The sequence below is a fragment of the Scophthalmus maximus genome, chromosome 2 (assembly GCF_022379125.1).
Source record: "Scophthalmus maximus strain ysfricsl-2021 chromosome 2, ASM2237912v1, whole genome shotgun sequence".
Lineage (NCBI taxonomy): Eukaryota > Metazoa > Chordata > Actinopteri > Pleuronectiformes > Scophthalmidae > Scophthalmus > Scophthalmus maximus.
The window spans coordinates 10,836,454-10,850,985 of NC_061516.1; the positions used below are offsets into that span (position 1 = coordinate 10,836,454).

A 14,532-nucleotide genomic window follows, 5' to 3' on the forward strand; every position below is an offset into this window, starting at 1 on the left:
TTTTTTCCTGACTCAAACTTCTAGGTGGAGGTGTTTGCTGCTGTATATGTTTGGTACGGAAGCTTCTCGATACTGTAGCACATTACAAGTACGTCATTTGTTGCATTGAAAACATTTACGTCAACTGTACACCAGATGTAGCCAGAGGAATTTCGCAGTTTACTGGTTATATTTTTATTTGCTGTATTTTAACCCGTCATGATTTTCTCGCGTGACTAATAAGTCCGAGAACACCTGAAAACTCCCGCAGTCAAATGTCACAATGCGTTTTTTCGTCACTTTCCGCCAACCCTTGCCAAGAACTGCATGTCACCATAGCGATGTCTGTAACAGATCAATTTATTGTTAACAATCACTGTTTTGGTATAGCGTACTTCAGCAAATGGAGTAAAGAAAACACAGATTCAAATCAGATAGCTAACAATTGCGATAAAAAGAAATAAATAGAAAATAATCTGGTTAAGGTCTATTAATTTCATGTTCATATGAATACATAACATCTACAGTATAAGTTAATAAATTGAAGCTACTGTATAAATACATCACCAGCATGCACAATATTGTATTATGGAGGATATTGGAGCAGTTATCATCTTACACTGAAGAAACAGTATAATAGGCAAGTGCATTTCTTGACCAAGGAGAAACTGAGGACAAAGTAAAATCCACAAACCTCAAGTCTGCTTTTAGAGCTTCCGCTTCACATTGCATGTGCTCTGTCCACAAAGTTCACGAATCAAGTCTGTGGTTACAGGTGCCGTGTCAGAGACGCTTGTTATGAAGATAGAATAACTGGAGAATAAGGGTGGACTCGTTTATTGTTTCATAATTTAACACGTTTGTCCAAATTTCCATTATTTTTTAAATTTTTTTTGCCATACAGACTTTTGTGAATCAAATCATTTCCTGTAGAACCCAATGAAGGCTGTTATCGTAACAACAATACTAACAAAGAAAAGGAATTGGGCGTCCGAAAACAGTAAATTTATTCAATAAAGCACATCAGCACATGAGAGGGACAAGCCGCACTAACTTCACTTTATGAATTTGTATTTTTTTTAGTTACAGTATGACTGTGTGACTCAGCTGGACACAAACCCGACACGAAGCAAACAAAAATGTTGTTTCTCCCCCCCCCATGTGTTATCTTCAATAACAGATCCAACCTGCTTCTCACTCAGCGATCATAAAGCGGTGCAACTAAAGACGCCTGGTTACGCGGTGAAGTCCGACACCCCTGAAAGCCCGTCTACAGCTCCGTAACCCGTCGCTCTCTCTCGCTCAGTCTCCCTCCCTCTCTCCGTCTGTCCGCCTGTCCGTCTTTCACTAAACAAGGCCATGACATTCAAGGTTACTCAAAATTTTCTTGTCGCTCAAGCATCCGAACTCCACCTCTTAATGCTCCTCGCCCCTCACCAAATACAACAAGACAGCTCAGCTTCGTTTGCGCGAGGAGACCGGTCTCGGCCCGTGTGAAGGCGTCGTCACCCAATAGTCACGCCGTGACGGGTGACACGCCTCGTGCTTCTACAGTGGTATTTTGGCAAAAGCTGCAGAGGCTTTCAAGGAGGCGGGGGGGGGGTTCGTTTATTTTAATTTTTTTTAATTCAAGGTTATTTCTCAAACTAAAATTGTCTTCCCTCCTCCTCCGACTTTTTGTTTCACTTTTAACTGGAAAAATAAAGAACAGCAGCCGCGTTAGTACCATCGGCTAAATTGGCCGCCGATGTCCCACCGCCCCATCCCTCCCTCCCGTTTTTTTTAAATTTCTAAGAACTTTTTTTTAAACTATTTTTTGTTTTGTTAACATTTGTGAGCGCGCGTGTTGTGTTGTTTTGGCAGAATGAGGTTTTGGACTCTTTTAATTGTTGCCCTCCCCGCCCTCGTCATCCTGCTGGTCGCTCGTCCACAGCGTCAAGTTGTCTCGTAGCAGCTGCATGATGAGAGTGGAGTCTTTGTAGGAGTCCTCGTTGAGGGTGTCCAGCTCGGCGATGGCGTCGTCGAAGGCGGTCTTGGCCAGGTGGCATGCCTGCTCCGGGGCGTTCTGGATCTCGTAGTAGAAGACGGAGTAGTTGAGCGCCAGGCCCAGGCGGATGGGATGGGTGGGCTGCATGTGCTCCTTGCTGATCTCGTGGGCCTCGCTGTAGGACTTCTCAGAAGACTCCACCACCGCGGCTCTCTTCTCCCCTGTGGCCACCTCGGCCAGGTAGCGGTAGTAGTCGCCCTTCATCTTCAGGTAGAACACTTTGCTCTCGTGCTGCGTCTCATTGCAATTCTTGATCAGGAAGTTGTCGAGGAGGTTGAGCACGTCCTGGCAGACGGCCTCCAGCTCCTTCTCGATCTTTTCCCGGTAGGCGCGCACCATCTCGATCTTCTTCTCATTGCCATCGGCCGACGTCTTCTGCTCAATGCTGGAGATGACGCGCCAGGATGAGCGCCTTGCCCCCACCACGTTCTTATAGGCCACGGAGAGCAGGTTCCTCTCCTCATTGGATAGTGCTTCATTCAGCTCTGTGACCTAAAAAACATAAGAAAGAGAGAATAATACGCAGCCGTTAGTCTTTTTGTTGCCTCAATCGTCTTTACATTTATGAAAATGTGTATCACACAACAGGACATTTGGAAGTTGTAAATCTTTCAATTAAATATGACTAACCACGTAAAGAGAACGATTAAGACCTCTGCACGTCCTGCTGCAGCAATCGCAAGGTGCAGAGCAGAATAGGTAAGAAGCTACAACTCTTAAAAACTCGTCACAGATGGCTCCAAACAATCTGCACAACACCCAAGACAACAGTCGCTGCATCCAGAGGGGTAAAACACGCCTCCGGCACACTGACGTCATCCCCTGTGGCGACTCCCGACTGGCTGGCTAAAGGTCTGAAAGCTGCTTTTGTTTTGTTTCCACAGGCCTGTGTTTGGCTGGAGGATTTAATCCTTTATACCCCACTGGGACTGTGTGGCAGAGGCATCTTTACAGACCTTTTCTGAGTGTAAAGCCTGTTGTTACTTTCTTTTTCAGCACAGATTTCAGCTCCACGTGCCGGGGGGCCCCCAGCTGATCACGTGGAACAGCTCTTCACAAAGCTTTTACCGAACGCCACATCAGTCAACAGTAAATTTCATTCTAGGTGTAAAACTGATATATACATACTGTATATACTCAATAAGATTTTTAGAAAACCCCAGTATTAAATCAAATTGTAGTGCAGCGAATAACCTTCAATGTTCCATTTAAGTTGATTAATGAAGAAACTGAAAAATGTAATTTTCTTATTTCTGCATTATCCTGCCAAGGAGGTAATGTGATTAGTTTGGTTTGTTTGTAAGCAGGATTGAGAGTTATGGACAGATCTGTACATATTTTTCAAATATAGATCTTGGGCATGATAACAAGTGACACATCTTTGGTAGGGATCCAGATCCGGATCTGGACGCAAGATTTTTATTAGATTATTCATTGCGTGAAAGGGATTTGGGTGAAACAACATGAAGGTGGGGGATTGCTCAGTGTTGGCGGAGATCTGCCATCTCTGAGTGTTTGCTGTGTTTGTGTATGATCCTAACCACCCAGGTGGGGTCACTTGATGTCATTTTGGAACTTTTTAATCACATAGCAGGACTCAAATCCTCCAGAAGTTGCACTGCATGATGAGGCATCGCCGGCGGCTTTCACCGACACATGGCGGAGCCTAGGCATCTTCCTCAAGGGCAGTGACACAGTTGAAAGCTTAATCCTGTGACCTTAGAGGTGCATCGCAGTAATTGTGAGCCAGCAGCAGAGTTGCTCTGCCTTGACTTGACTAGAGAATCACACGGTAGCTGCTGATCCATGTTGCAGCTGTTACTACAGTCAGTAAGATTACTTGAACTGTGAAAGGGAGGCAGTAGAGGGCAAACAGCAATCTCTGATGCAATCTCCTGTTTCCATGGTGACTGCAAAATCTGCTTTGTTTGTTAGAACGGTACCATCTCTGCTGGAGACAGTGGCCACAAGCTTCTTCGGCTAAGGATGCTGACGTGGCTGATGGTTTGGAGCAAGCTGCAGCACTTACTTCATATTTCCCACATTTAAACAAACTCATACACAGAGAAGCATGGGAGGACTCCAAAACCACATGCCACATACATGTCAGTCAACTGGTCCGTCTGCTCTGTCTTTTTGCTGAACACATCCATGCAGCGTGAACAATTTACATTATGAAGAATCCATCAGTTCTCCTCACCACCATGAAACTGTCGACTCGTACGCGTTAAATGTGGATAACTGCATGTCCGTGACATTATAGACGTCAATGTCAGTCACTCCAACACTTTCCTCCAGGCAGAAATGTCTATTGGATGAATTGCTACTAAATTCATGGTCCCCAGAGGATGATACCCACTGACTTTTCCACTATTGTGATCATGAGACTGATCTTTCAGAAATATCTTGACGACTACAAGAGGGATTGGCATGACATTTGAGACAGATATTCAAGGTCCCCTGAAGATGAAGTCGATCGATTTGGCGATCCCTGACCTTTCCTCTAGTGCCACTAGAAGGTGAATGTCTCCAAGCAGTCAGTGGAATATCTTGACATCTACTGGATGCGTTGGCACAATATTTGACATTCATGGTTCCCTTACAATGTATCCTTGTTACTATGGAGATCCCTTGTCTATTTTTTTGATTCAGAGTGAAACTTTTGGAAAGAATACCATGAAATTTTCATTTCATTTTTTCAAGGTCCCAGGGCAAGAAATTCCTTTATCAGGTCAAAATGTCTATTTCTCTGATACATTGCTTTATGATCAAATACCTGCAAAACTAATAGTATTAGAACTGAGATTTTGAACTTTGTAAATATCACCTGCTATGCGTCAGCACAAAAGCATTGTCAATATCATGTTAGCTTTCTAATTAGATCCATTAGATTAAATTAAACAATTTAATAGACCACTTATTTAAGTGGTCTTTCATGCTCTCCAGTGACAGCAAAACTATCACGTGATGTAGGCTCTGTAGATCCACCCTGAGGTGAAAATTTTTCATTTTCCCAAACCTCAACGCTCTTACAGCTACAGCATCAGTATCCTTTTTCTTCCTGGTATTGCATTGTAATGCAGCCTGAAGAGGGCCTCCACTAGGGCCGGAGAGGTTTATGCTTGTTCACTAAGGAGATAAAACATTGTGAAATTTACAACGCTCATATCTAAAATAACCTCTGTACAGGAAAACAATAAAATGGCATCCGTTGCGTGATGACCCTACTTACGAGCAAAGGAGAAAGTCACCCTGCCCCCGATTAGTCATTCCGGAAGCAATGCTTCGGCTCCGCTTCGTATGCCTCGGTTCATTAAATTACAATTAGCGCAAATGAGTATCTGAGCTACAGCGAGTGCAACTAGAAGAGTGGGTCGGCGCTGGAGCAGCAGGAAGGTCAGAAGAACGAGGCCTAAACAACCCTGCCTGCACAAACATGGCTGCCATTGTTTCAGCAGGCTGCAGGGTGAGCAGAAAGCCCCGACGGAAGCTTTGGTGCAGCGATTACAATAGAGCTCTGTCTACCCATAAAGCTCATCAATTTGCTCCCCGCTCTCTCGTGACTCATCCTTACACGAGACAGTGAAACTTCTAAACAGCCGAGTGTTAATGCAAACAAAGGCCAGCCCGGACGATCAATAACTTCCTCTTTGACAGCTCTCTGCATGTCCATTAATATCCACAGGACGGACACAGTAGGGAGCTATACTGCTAGGGTCAGTGAGAGGATCTGTTGGGCTTTGGTAGAGGCCGGGTTGGACCTCAATGGCCACCACATTTACATTTAACATTTACATTGCCACACTCCCACAGCTCCCCATTTTTCTTCCTAGTCCACACTTCCCTTCTGTCTTTTCCTTGCTCATTTTTTTGTCAATCCCCAGTCTCCTAACCTGATCCGACAACCCCCCCGTCCCCTAACTGACCCTCTCTCTGGCAACCGAGAACAAAGGCACCGTGGACCACCTGACGTCACTGGTGGTGTGAATGGAGTTAACTGGTTAAGCTACAATGGGCCCGCTTCTAAGAAAAGCAGGGATGCAAGCGGTCTATGTGCATGTCTTAAGTAATGAAGGGGCATCCTCAGGTACCGGTTTGTTGCTAAGCAACCACGTATGGCAGCATTTTTTTTCCCGTAATTACCACGGATACCCAAAAATTAGACGCACTGAAGGTTGATCACTCAAAAGGAATGAGAAAGATGTGTGGACTGAATTAGGCGACCGGACTGGCACGGAGATAGGGCCAAACACTAGTTAATGGACATATCCCCCTTTCATACTCCCCTGCTCTTCCCGGTTAATAACCCTGCACACCCATACAAGTGCATGAAATCCCCTAACAAATAACCCTCATCGTTGTGCCGAAACAATAAAGCACAGCTTCAACCATTCTTCTATAAACATTAAATGTAGCGTCTACAGAATACTAAGAATAAAACACAAGAAACGAGCAAAAATGAAAGTGGGGAGGAAATCTTTTTGCAAGCAAGAAAGAACCAGAGTTCAGCAAAGCCCGAACACTGATAAAACCCCATTCTTAAGGTGGGAGAGCAGTGTCCTTGTTTGGCCCAGAGACCTTGCTGACCCTGCCAATACCTAGAAAGCATTACTCATGTGCTCTGGTAGTTTTGCGTCACAGTCCCTACAACAATGTTATCGAAGGCATGTGACACTGACGAGTGACCGTGTCTCCAAATAAGACGATTTCACAGTTATTCGGTATCTTTGAACATTGGATTCTGGCAGACACTGCTGCCACGTCGCATCCAATCTGTGTGTGCATGGCGCGACGTTTGAATGCTGAAGGAGAAGATTGTTTCATTAGGAGTTCAGACCTAAAAGTCTGTGTTAGTGGGGACGTGTTGCATCTGGTACTGGTTAGATACAATTCAGGAGGCCCACTTTGTGTAACAGTCTAATGCATTTGAAGACGTATCCCGTAGGGATGCCACAGTGTGGAGATGTTGCCACCGGGCTTGTGACAGCAACAATGAGGCATCGTTCAGTTGACATCTTTGGTATAAATGTGATCGGCATACAAAAAAAGAAAAGAGGAGGCGTGGCTAGGTAAAAGTGTGAGGGTGGGAACAGGCGCCGTCTTTAATCGCCAACTCAGTCAGTTAAGACACAGAGGAGCCATAGACTTCACCACGTTTCCCTCGTGACAGTCCAGTTACATCTCAATCAGCTGAAAAAGAGAGAGGGGGCCTTAAGAGGCACGCCGTGGAGCTATGGAGAAAAGTTTTGACAAGTGGGTCTCCATTTCGCAAGTATCCTTTGTGTGCAGAGGCACGCACACGGGTGGTAAAATTCACATTGTGCCATTGGTTTCACATTATTCCGCTGATCAACAGTTGCTGGTAGTGTAACAAAGTAAAATGAGATAATAAGGTAATCTTTATTCTCATTTTTTAGGGTCTGGGAAAAGGGTTTAACAAATGTAGGACTTTTGTCAGGTACAACACCTGGAGGAGAAATGTGAATATCCTACAAGCAGACCCTGGTCCTATCAGTCCTCCTTTACACCTTTCCTTGACCTCATGCTGTTTTCCACTGAGGTCAAGAAATAGTAAAAAGGAAGGACAATTCGACCGCACCCTAATTTCAGTGGAAAAATGTAATTATTCCTCTTAACTGTCCATCCCTTCTTTTGAACTCTAATACAACTGTAGGTCAATGACAATGTGATGCCGCATGCATTCAGTGTCCCGGCACTCACTTAAAATGAGTTTGACTGAGATTTAGGAGAATGATCAGAAATCTAGAAGTAAGCACGATGAGGATGCGTATGAACTAGAGACAGAGAAGTCAGACATTTTCTGGGGCTATAACCCCATTTCCTAGTTTTGCACACTGATTGTATCTAAAGTAAAGCTCTGCATATGTGTCAAATTAAAAAAAGGCACAACCCTCACTCCTTCAGTCACATCATGGAAACATTTTGAGACTATAAATCTCATCTTATCTTTAAAATCGTGTCCCACGAGATGCACCATCCCACTCACACCCACTCCTGTGGAGATTTGTATCACTCCTGCACACAACAATGCTTTCGATTGGAAAACGTGTCCCGCCGCAAAAAGAAGACCCAGGTAGTCCACGGATTTTGATTTAAGCAGCGAGAACTTCGAGGTGGCAAAAAAAATATTGTAGCTCAAGCCCCTGTTTTTCTACTAATGCATGTAGTTTCCCATAGCAACAGACAAATCGGATGTTGTTGCTGCCGACTTCAGAGAAGCAGTGATGGTGATTTTAAGAAATGATACTGACATTTCAATGTGAACGTCTACAGAAGAAACCAATCAATAATCGGTTTATTTCAGTTTTTGGTGGCATATAGTTCCATACACTACATTTACAATATATGAATAGCAATAAAAAAAATTACAACTAACAATAATAACCTGGCATATCATCATGTATTGCATTTATGCAGTCATCCTGCAATGGAAGATGCTGACCACTCAGTCCCACCCACACGGGACCTGCAGGATCACACACTCCTGCTACAGGTTCGGAGCGTATGGTGTGGGACTACACTACATCCGTGATCATACATGTGTGAGGAAAAGGCTTTGACGAATAAACATCAGTTTTTTTGCAGCTTTTATTTAAGTTATTTAAATTGAGGCAGTTGTAAAATCAGCTCAATCTGCCACACCATGAGATTTACAGACATTAACTACCATTTCTTTATCCAACGCAGTAAAACAATAAATATAAAATATACATATGCGTTGGGGCAGCTGCAGCACAGCGCATATATTAATGCATTGAACAAACTTCCGTGGCAGAATAATGCTCTCAGTTCATCGAGTGTGATGATGGAAGCCCTGGCTCTCTGTGCCTTGCACGTCCTATGATGCAGATGTTTACAGCTCTGCAGCCGTGTGTGTGTGTGTGTGTTGGGGGGGGAACGCCTGTTTTTAGGTTGTAATTGCTGCAGCAGTACTTACTGAACTGTTAACTACTGATATTAAATGTTCTGAAGAAAAATTAGAGAACATTATTGGAGATAAGAGATAACAATAATTGATTCATTCTATGGTGCGTTATTATTCCAGTTGGTTAAACTATAGACAAAAGCAGTCTCAGCTGCTGTTCAATGTTAGATGCTGGGATCTTTGCTCTGCATGTTTTAGTGAAATTAGTCAAAATGTCTGAAAAAGGCGCAGCAAGCATCATTCAAAGACATTTTGTGTGTGACCTGGCTAAGTTGTGAAGAAGAGCTGATGAGAAAGACAAGCGAGAGTAAATGAAGAGAAATGTAACCTTTATTGTGCGGTTGCTTTACGCCATCTAATTCTGTGTGAACCTGTATTTTAGCAGTCATTTGTATGCAGCTACAGTTGCAGACTGATGCCTCTGAGAAGGGTGACGCCCAGGTATTAAATTGTGAAAGTCGTCAGATTCCCGTCTGACCATGTGTCATGCCTGGGTTTTTATGAAAGGAGAAGAACCCCCTGTATGGTTTGAAAAACAGGCAGTGTGGTTGATTTGAGAAATGATCATTATTCAACCATTAAAATCAATCAAATTAAGCAGATGGCTCAAAAAACACATTTCTTTTTCTGCTTTTAGCAGTATTATTAAAACTTTATGTTCCTGCTTCATCTTTACTTTGATGACGTTGATTTTAATAGTGAATGGAAATGAATGGGAGAAAAACACACTCAAAAGCCTCAATTATTGTTTGTCTCCCAGATAAAATAAGATGAAGATGTCCTGAAGTGACTGGGCTATAACATGCAGAAAAAACACTTTCAAAAGATGCTGGTGAGAAACACTCAACATTCTCCAGACACTGGAAATGCATTTCTCACAATGCAACTATTGTCTTGGTCTAGGTTTGTTAGGTCAGCCTTTAATAATGAATCACTACTGTGTCAGAGGGCCGAAGTGCTGTGCCCCTGTGGATATTATGATGCAATACTTTCATCAAATACACATACTGTAGTAACGATTGTATTCACCGTCACTCTCCAAAATGGCTCTGAAAAACAAAATTCTTAATGAGTGGACAAACTGCTTGTTCATTTTGTAATATATACAGTCTGACTATAATATACAGTTACACACTGCAGAGTATAGTACATATGATACACGTCAAGAGATGGATCGTATTTTGTCATCCTGATAACTAGGTATTAGTGTGGTAGTGCTCTCCCGGTGAAGCCCACGCTCACAGCAAGGATTTTAACTCTGGGGCAAATTTTGTGATGACGTCATCTTCGTCTACCGTGTTTGAGATCTGAGAGAGATGTTTTAGTTGCTAGGAGATACCCAATTTGTATAAGTGCTAACATTTACCAAATCACTGTGGCACAAATCACACATTGTTCGGAGCTAATGTTTTGCGTGTGAATTTATTTGGCTTGTATCACACCCTTTGAATAAAATATGGTCAGAAACATTTATATAATAATCAAATTTTCTCTCACAAAACCAGGGTCCACATTCCCTTTCCTTTTTTTTCTTACTGTAATGCACATACCAGACCCACACATACCAGATTTTCTGATATATATATTAAATAAGAATGTACAACAGTGACAAAACTGTGGTCGATCTGATCCGCATACAGCTGTCCCCAACAGACACTGAGAAGATGAGCTCACGTCTGTACGCGAGTTCATGTGTCAAACAAACACACACACACACACCAACGAAAGATTCATTTGGAAAAACATGGGAGACGTGATGATGTCCTATTGCGAGGATGATTTTCTAGGGTGTAATAATTCTGACAAATAATATGAGCACTAACTATTTGTCTCATTAACTGAGGGTATGAAATCACAAACCGCTTGATTTACAAGCACTGAAAAACATGTCCCAGATCATTAGGATATCTTCTAATGTTGTTCGATAAATCTGATTCTTTTCTCCCCGTTTTCTTCTTAAAGACGTCGATGTCTCGGTCACTGAAGCTGGAAACACCCCAACCGTAGGCGAGGCCTGATGCTGTTCGGATATGTACTACTTCACCATAATCTGGTGGTGGTAAATAATACAGTGCTAACAGCAGCCCCACCAGCAGTATCATCCATTTGGGTCGTGCCTGGTTCCTGTTCTCTGGAGCGTGACACAATCCTTTTTGAGGATGGGTGCAGCGTCACCTCCTGTGATCCGGGCTATTTTGTGCCGTTGGCACGGTTACCAATGCCTGCAGTGGCTAGGGATTCCCCTCAAACGATGGGCGAGGCAGCGGACACACCCCGCTGCCCAGTGCTGCAGAGAGACTGTCTGGGTAAGGGGAAGCTCTCTCTCTCTCTCTCTCTCTCTCTCTCTCTCTGACTCGGCATAAATTGGAAGGGGTGGAGCCCGACCCCCTCTGGTGTTACCACTACCCCCTGGTCCGAAAGAGCAGTGCACACCGTGGCCTTTATAAAAGATGCTGACAGCTTATACTTGTTGACTCCTGGAGTTGAAGCTGATGTAGAAACATGTAGCGTCCAGTGATATTGCCTTGCTGTAATCGTACACACAGCCACTGCCATGCATAGCTTGGGGCCAACTGCCGGTAGGACAAATATCTGTGATCATGTGAAAATGAAATTCATAGAAATCACACCAAAAACCACTGGCCTAAAAATAATAATTCTTCTTCTATAACCCCTTGGGAGTGACCAAAGCCACGATGTGAGCCTCCGCCAGTCGGATATTAAGACCAATCTTTGCAGTAAAAGGAGAGTGGGCCTTGCCACACATCACACCCCTCCTACACTTCCCCTGCCATTGTGTGTGTGTGGCGGCATTGTCCGGTACAACTGATGGTATAGATAGAGAGATGCAGCCATTGTGAAGCAGTGATGAAAGGCTGCCTGTGAAATGGTGCACTACGGGTGGGCCCTGTGCTGCATCTTGGCAGATGCTGCGGCACGCCTCTGTGTGGGGAACCTGCTGGAGGAGGTCGAGGACGCAGGGATGCGGCGGCGGCTGCTGCTGCTGCTGCACGGCATCGATTAACGGCGGGCAGCCCGTCGTGCCACCGTTCGCAGAAAAAACTGCATTTGCTGCAATATGACATCTACAGAGCCTTCTGAGCTTGGGAGCTGTCCGGGCCGCCACCGACACCCACGTCTGTGAGCTGAGCGCTCCGTGAGGTGCGCGCTGCTCCTGCGCAAATCGATCAACCTTCAGCCGGCATCTTTCCGATGCGCACGAAGAGGGGTTGGTGGAGGAAGGTGCACACACACACACACACACACACACACTCGGTGCATGGCTCAGTATACGCGGTGCTCAGCATCATGCAAACCGGAACAGCTCAGCCTATACCATGTCACTCTCATCATCATCATCATCATCACGGTGCCACCTATGGCTTCGTCCTCTGCCCCGCCGCGATGCGCATCTTCCTCGCCGCGCTCCCCTCTCCACACACACACCTGCACTGTCAAACCCCCGCATTTTCCACCGCGCACACACACACACACACACACACACACACACACACACGGTTAAAAATCAACGCCCCGACGTCAATGCCGCGCGTTATTTCCACCGGTTTCCTTTTTTTTTTCCTGCAGCAGAGCCGACCCGCTCGTTTGGCGTCAGGAGCCGGGCCAGAGGCACCGCCCCAACATCACACGGTCCGCATCTCGCACGACCACACGGCCCCGCCGCCGCCCGAAGGCCGTCCGATCCCCTGTGAATGAGTCACGTCGGCCGGACCATGTCACCAGCAGTGTCAGACACGCCTGCGTGTGTGTGTGTGTGTGCGTGTGTGTGCGTGTGTGAACATGGGCACGCTGGGCCTCGTAGTCCTGCTCAAGATGATGCTGCCCAGAAACCGACCACCGCGGCCCCGTCTCGCGTCCACGGCCGCGTCTTCACCGCGAGCGGAGTCTTTCATCGGAACTTTCATACACCACTTTACCGCGGTCCATCCACTAAGGTCGTAATGCGCCCTGGCACAGGGGCACGCCCCCCCCAGCCCCCACCCCTGTCTGCGCACCGCTGCCCCAATGCTAGCGCAACTAGCTGTTTCACACACACACACACACACGTTCAGAAAAAGATATATTTTCAGATTATGGGAAGGGTCCAACAGAGACGGTTCATCACTCACCGACTTCATGGCAGCTGCCATATCATCGTACCGCTCCGCCTGCTCTGCCAGCCGGGCTTTCTGCACCAGTTGCTCGCGGTCTACCATTTTGGATGTCGCGCGCGCGTGTGTGTTCGTGTGTGAGCTGTGTGTGTGTGTGTGTGTGTGTGTGTGTGTTGCTATCCCGTGCGCTTCGTGGTGTGAGCGTGTGGATGCAGAGCGGCGGTGGCGGCGTCCTCTCGCTGCAGCTGCTGCCTGCTGTCTGTGCGCCTGCCGACGGGACCCCCCCTCGGCCGTGTCGCCACCCAGAAAGGCGTGTCCTCGCGGAGTGAAGTAACGGCCCCTGGCAGCCAGGGGGCGGCAGAAGCTGCAGCCCGCCGCCCCACAGTCAGGGCGGTGTGCGGCTCACACCATACTGTCTATAAATGGGGACAATGCTCGCCACCAAAGTGGGACCGACACGGAAGTTGTATTCTCTCGAATGACCGACAGAGGGCGACTCTCCGAATTTCCAGAGAAGCCTATGGGAAAATGATTACTTCTCACCGGATTTTTCTTAACGTCAGTAAACATTTTTCTTATGGTTTCAAGTCTCCCTTCAATACAGCCCGGTGTCCATTTAGTAAATTAGAGTAAAATGGACGACCAGGCGCCGTCTGTATTGGGGCGTGGACACTGCGTGATTGACAGCTAGTGTCGTCCAATAGGCGCGCGGTCACACAGGTGTAGGTGGATGTGCTCAGCGCCGTTGAATGAGAGTCATGGCAGCGGAAGTCCAAAAATGTTTGCACGTCACGTGAGTCATGTCGACTTCAGATAGTTCCCGGAAGTTCTTGGCGCACAATTCCAATCCATTATTCAGAGCGACTAATTTTTGTAAATAGTTGTCAATAAATGTATCGATTTATGAAAAAGCAGACCGACATGCCCATGTAGTTACTCTATGTAGTTAGTCAATACGTCTTTCTTGTATCATAAATCAATCATAAATCATAATCCACTAACATGCTTTAATGCGCATGTTGATTTGATTCATGTGTTGATAATAAACAATCTGATTATTAAAAATGTCTTACCCTTCATTAGTGCAACACAGAAGGTCCATTGATCCATTCTGCTGCTGCTCACTTCTGGGAACTATTAAGAGGCTCCATTTTCCGCCATTTCTGTAGAAAAAACTGGTCCATTGGAGTGAACGGAGATGTCGCTACTCCCCCCCCCCCCCCCCCCCCCCCCCGGTTACTTCTGGTTTCAAAAAACCAAGATGGCGCTGGTCAAAATGCTAATCTGGAGAGCGTTATGGTAAAGGCCGTGTTCTTGGGCCACAACTAGCTGAGAGATTGCGACGTGATTAGTTGTTCACCCTTCTTCGTCGTTTTTTTAATGGCTGTTGGCAACCACTGTAATAGACGCGTTAAGCGACACCTTCTGCTCCGGGGGTTTTCCCTTTC

The 14,532-nt window shown here is 45.7% G+C and overlaps 1 protein-coding gene across 1 annotated transcript; it reads right to left on the minus strand.

Annotated features, from left to right (window-relative positions):
• Nucleotides 1-321: 321 nt before the first annotated feature.
• On the minus strand, nucleotides 322-13,406 carry ywhag1 (3-monooxygenase/tryptophan 5-monooxygenase activation protein, gamma polypeptide 1). Its single transcript, XM_035626798.2, has 2 exons — nucleotides 13,103-13,406; nucleotides 322-2,518 (listed from the first exon to the last, which is right to left on the minus strand). Exons 1-2 carry the CDS (start codon nucleotides 13,187-13,189, stop codon nucleotides 1,862-1,864), a joined length of 744 nt encoding a protein of 247 aa, XP_035482691.1. The 5' UTR covers nucleotides 13,190-13,406; the 3' UTR covers nucleotides 322-1,861.
• Between the last annotated feature and the right edge of the window lie 1,126 nt (nucleotides 13,407-14,532).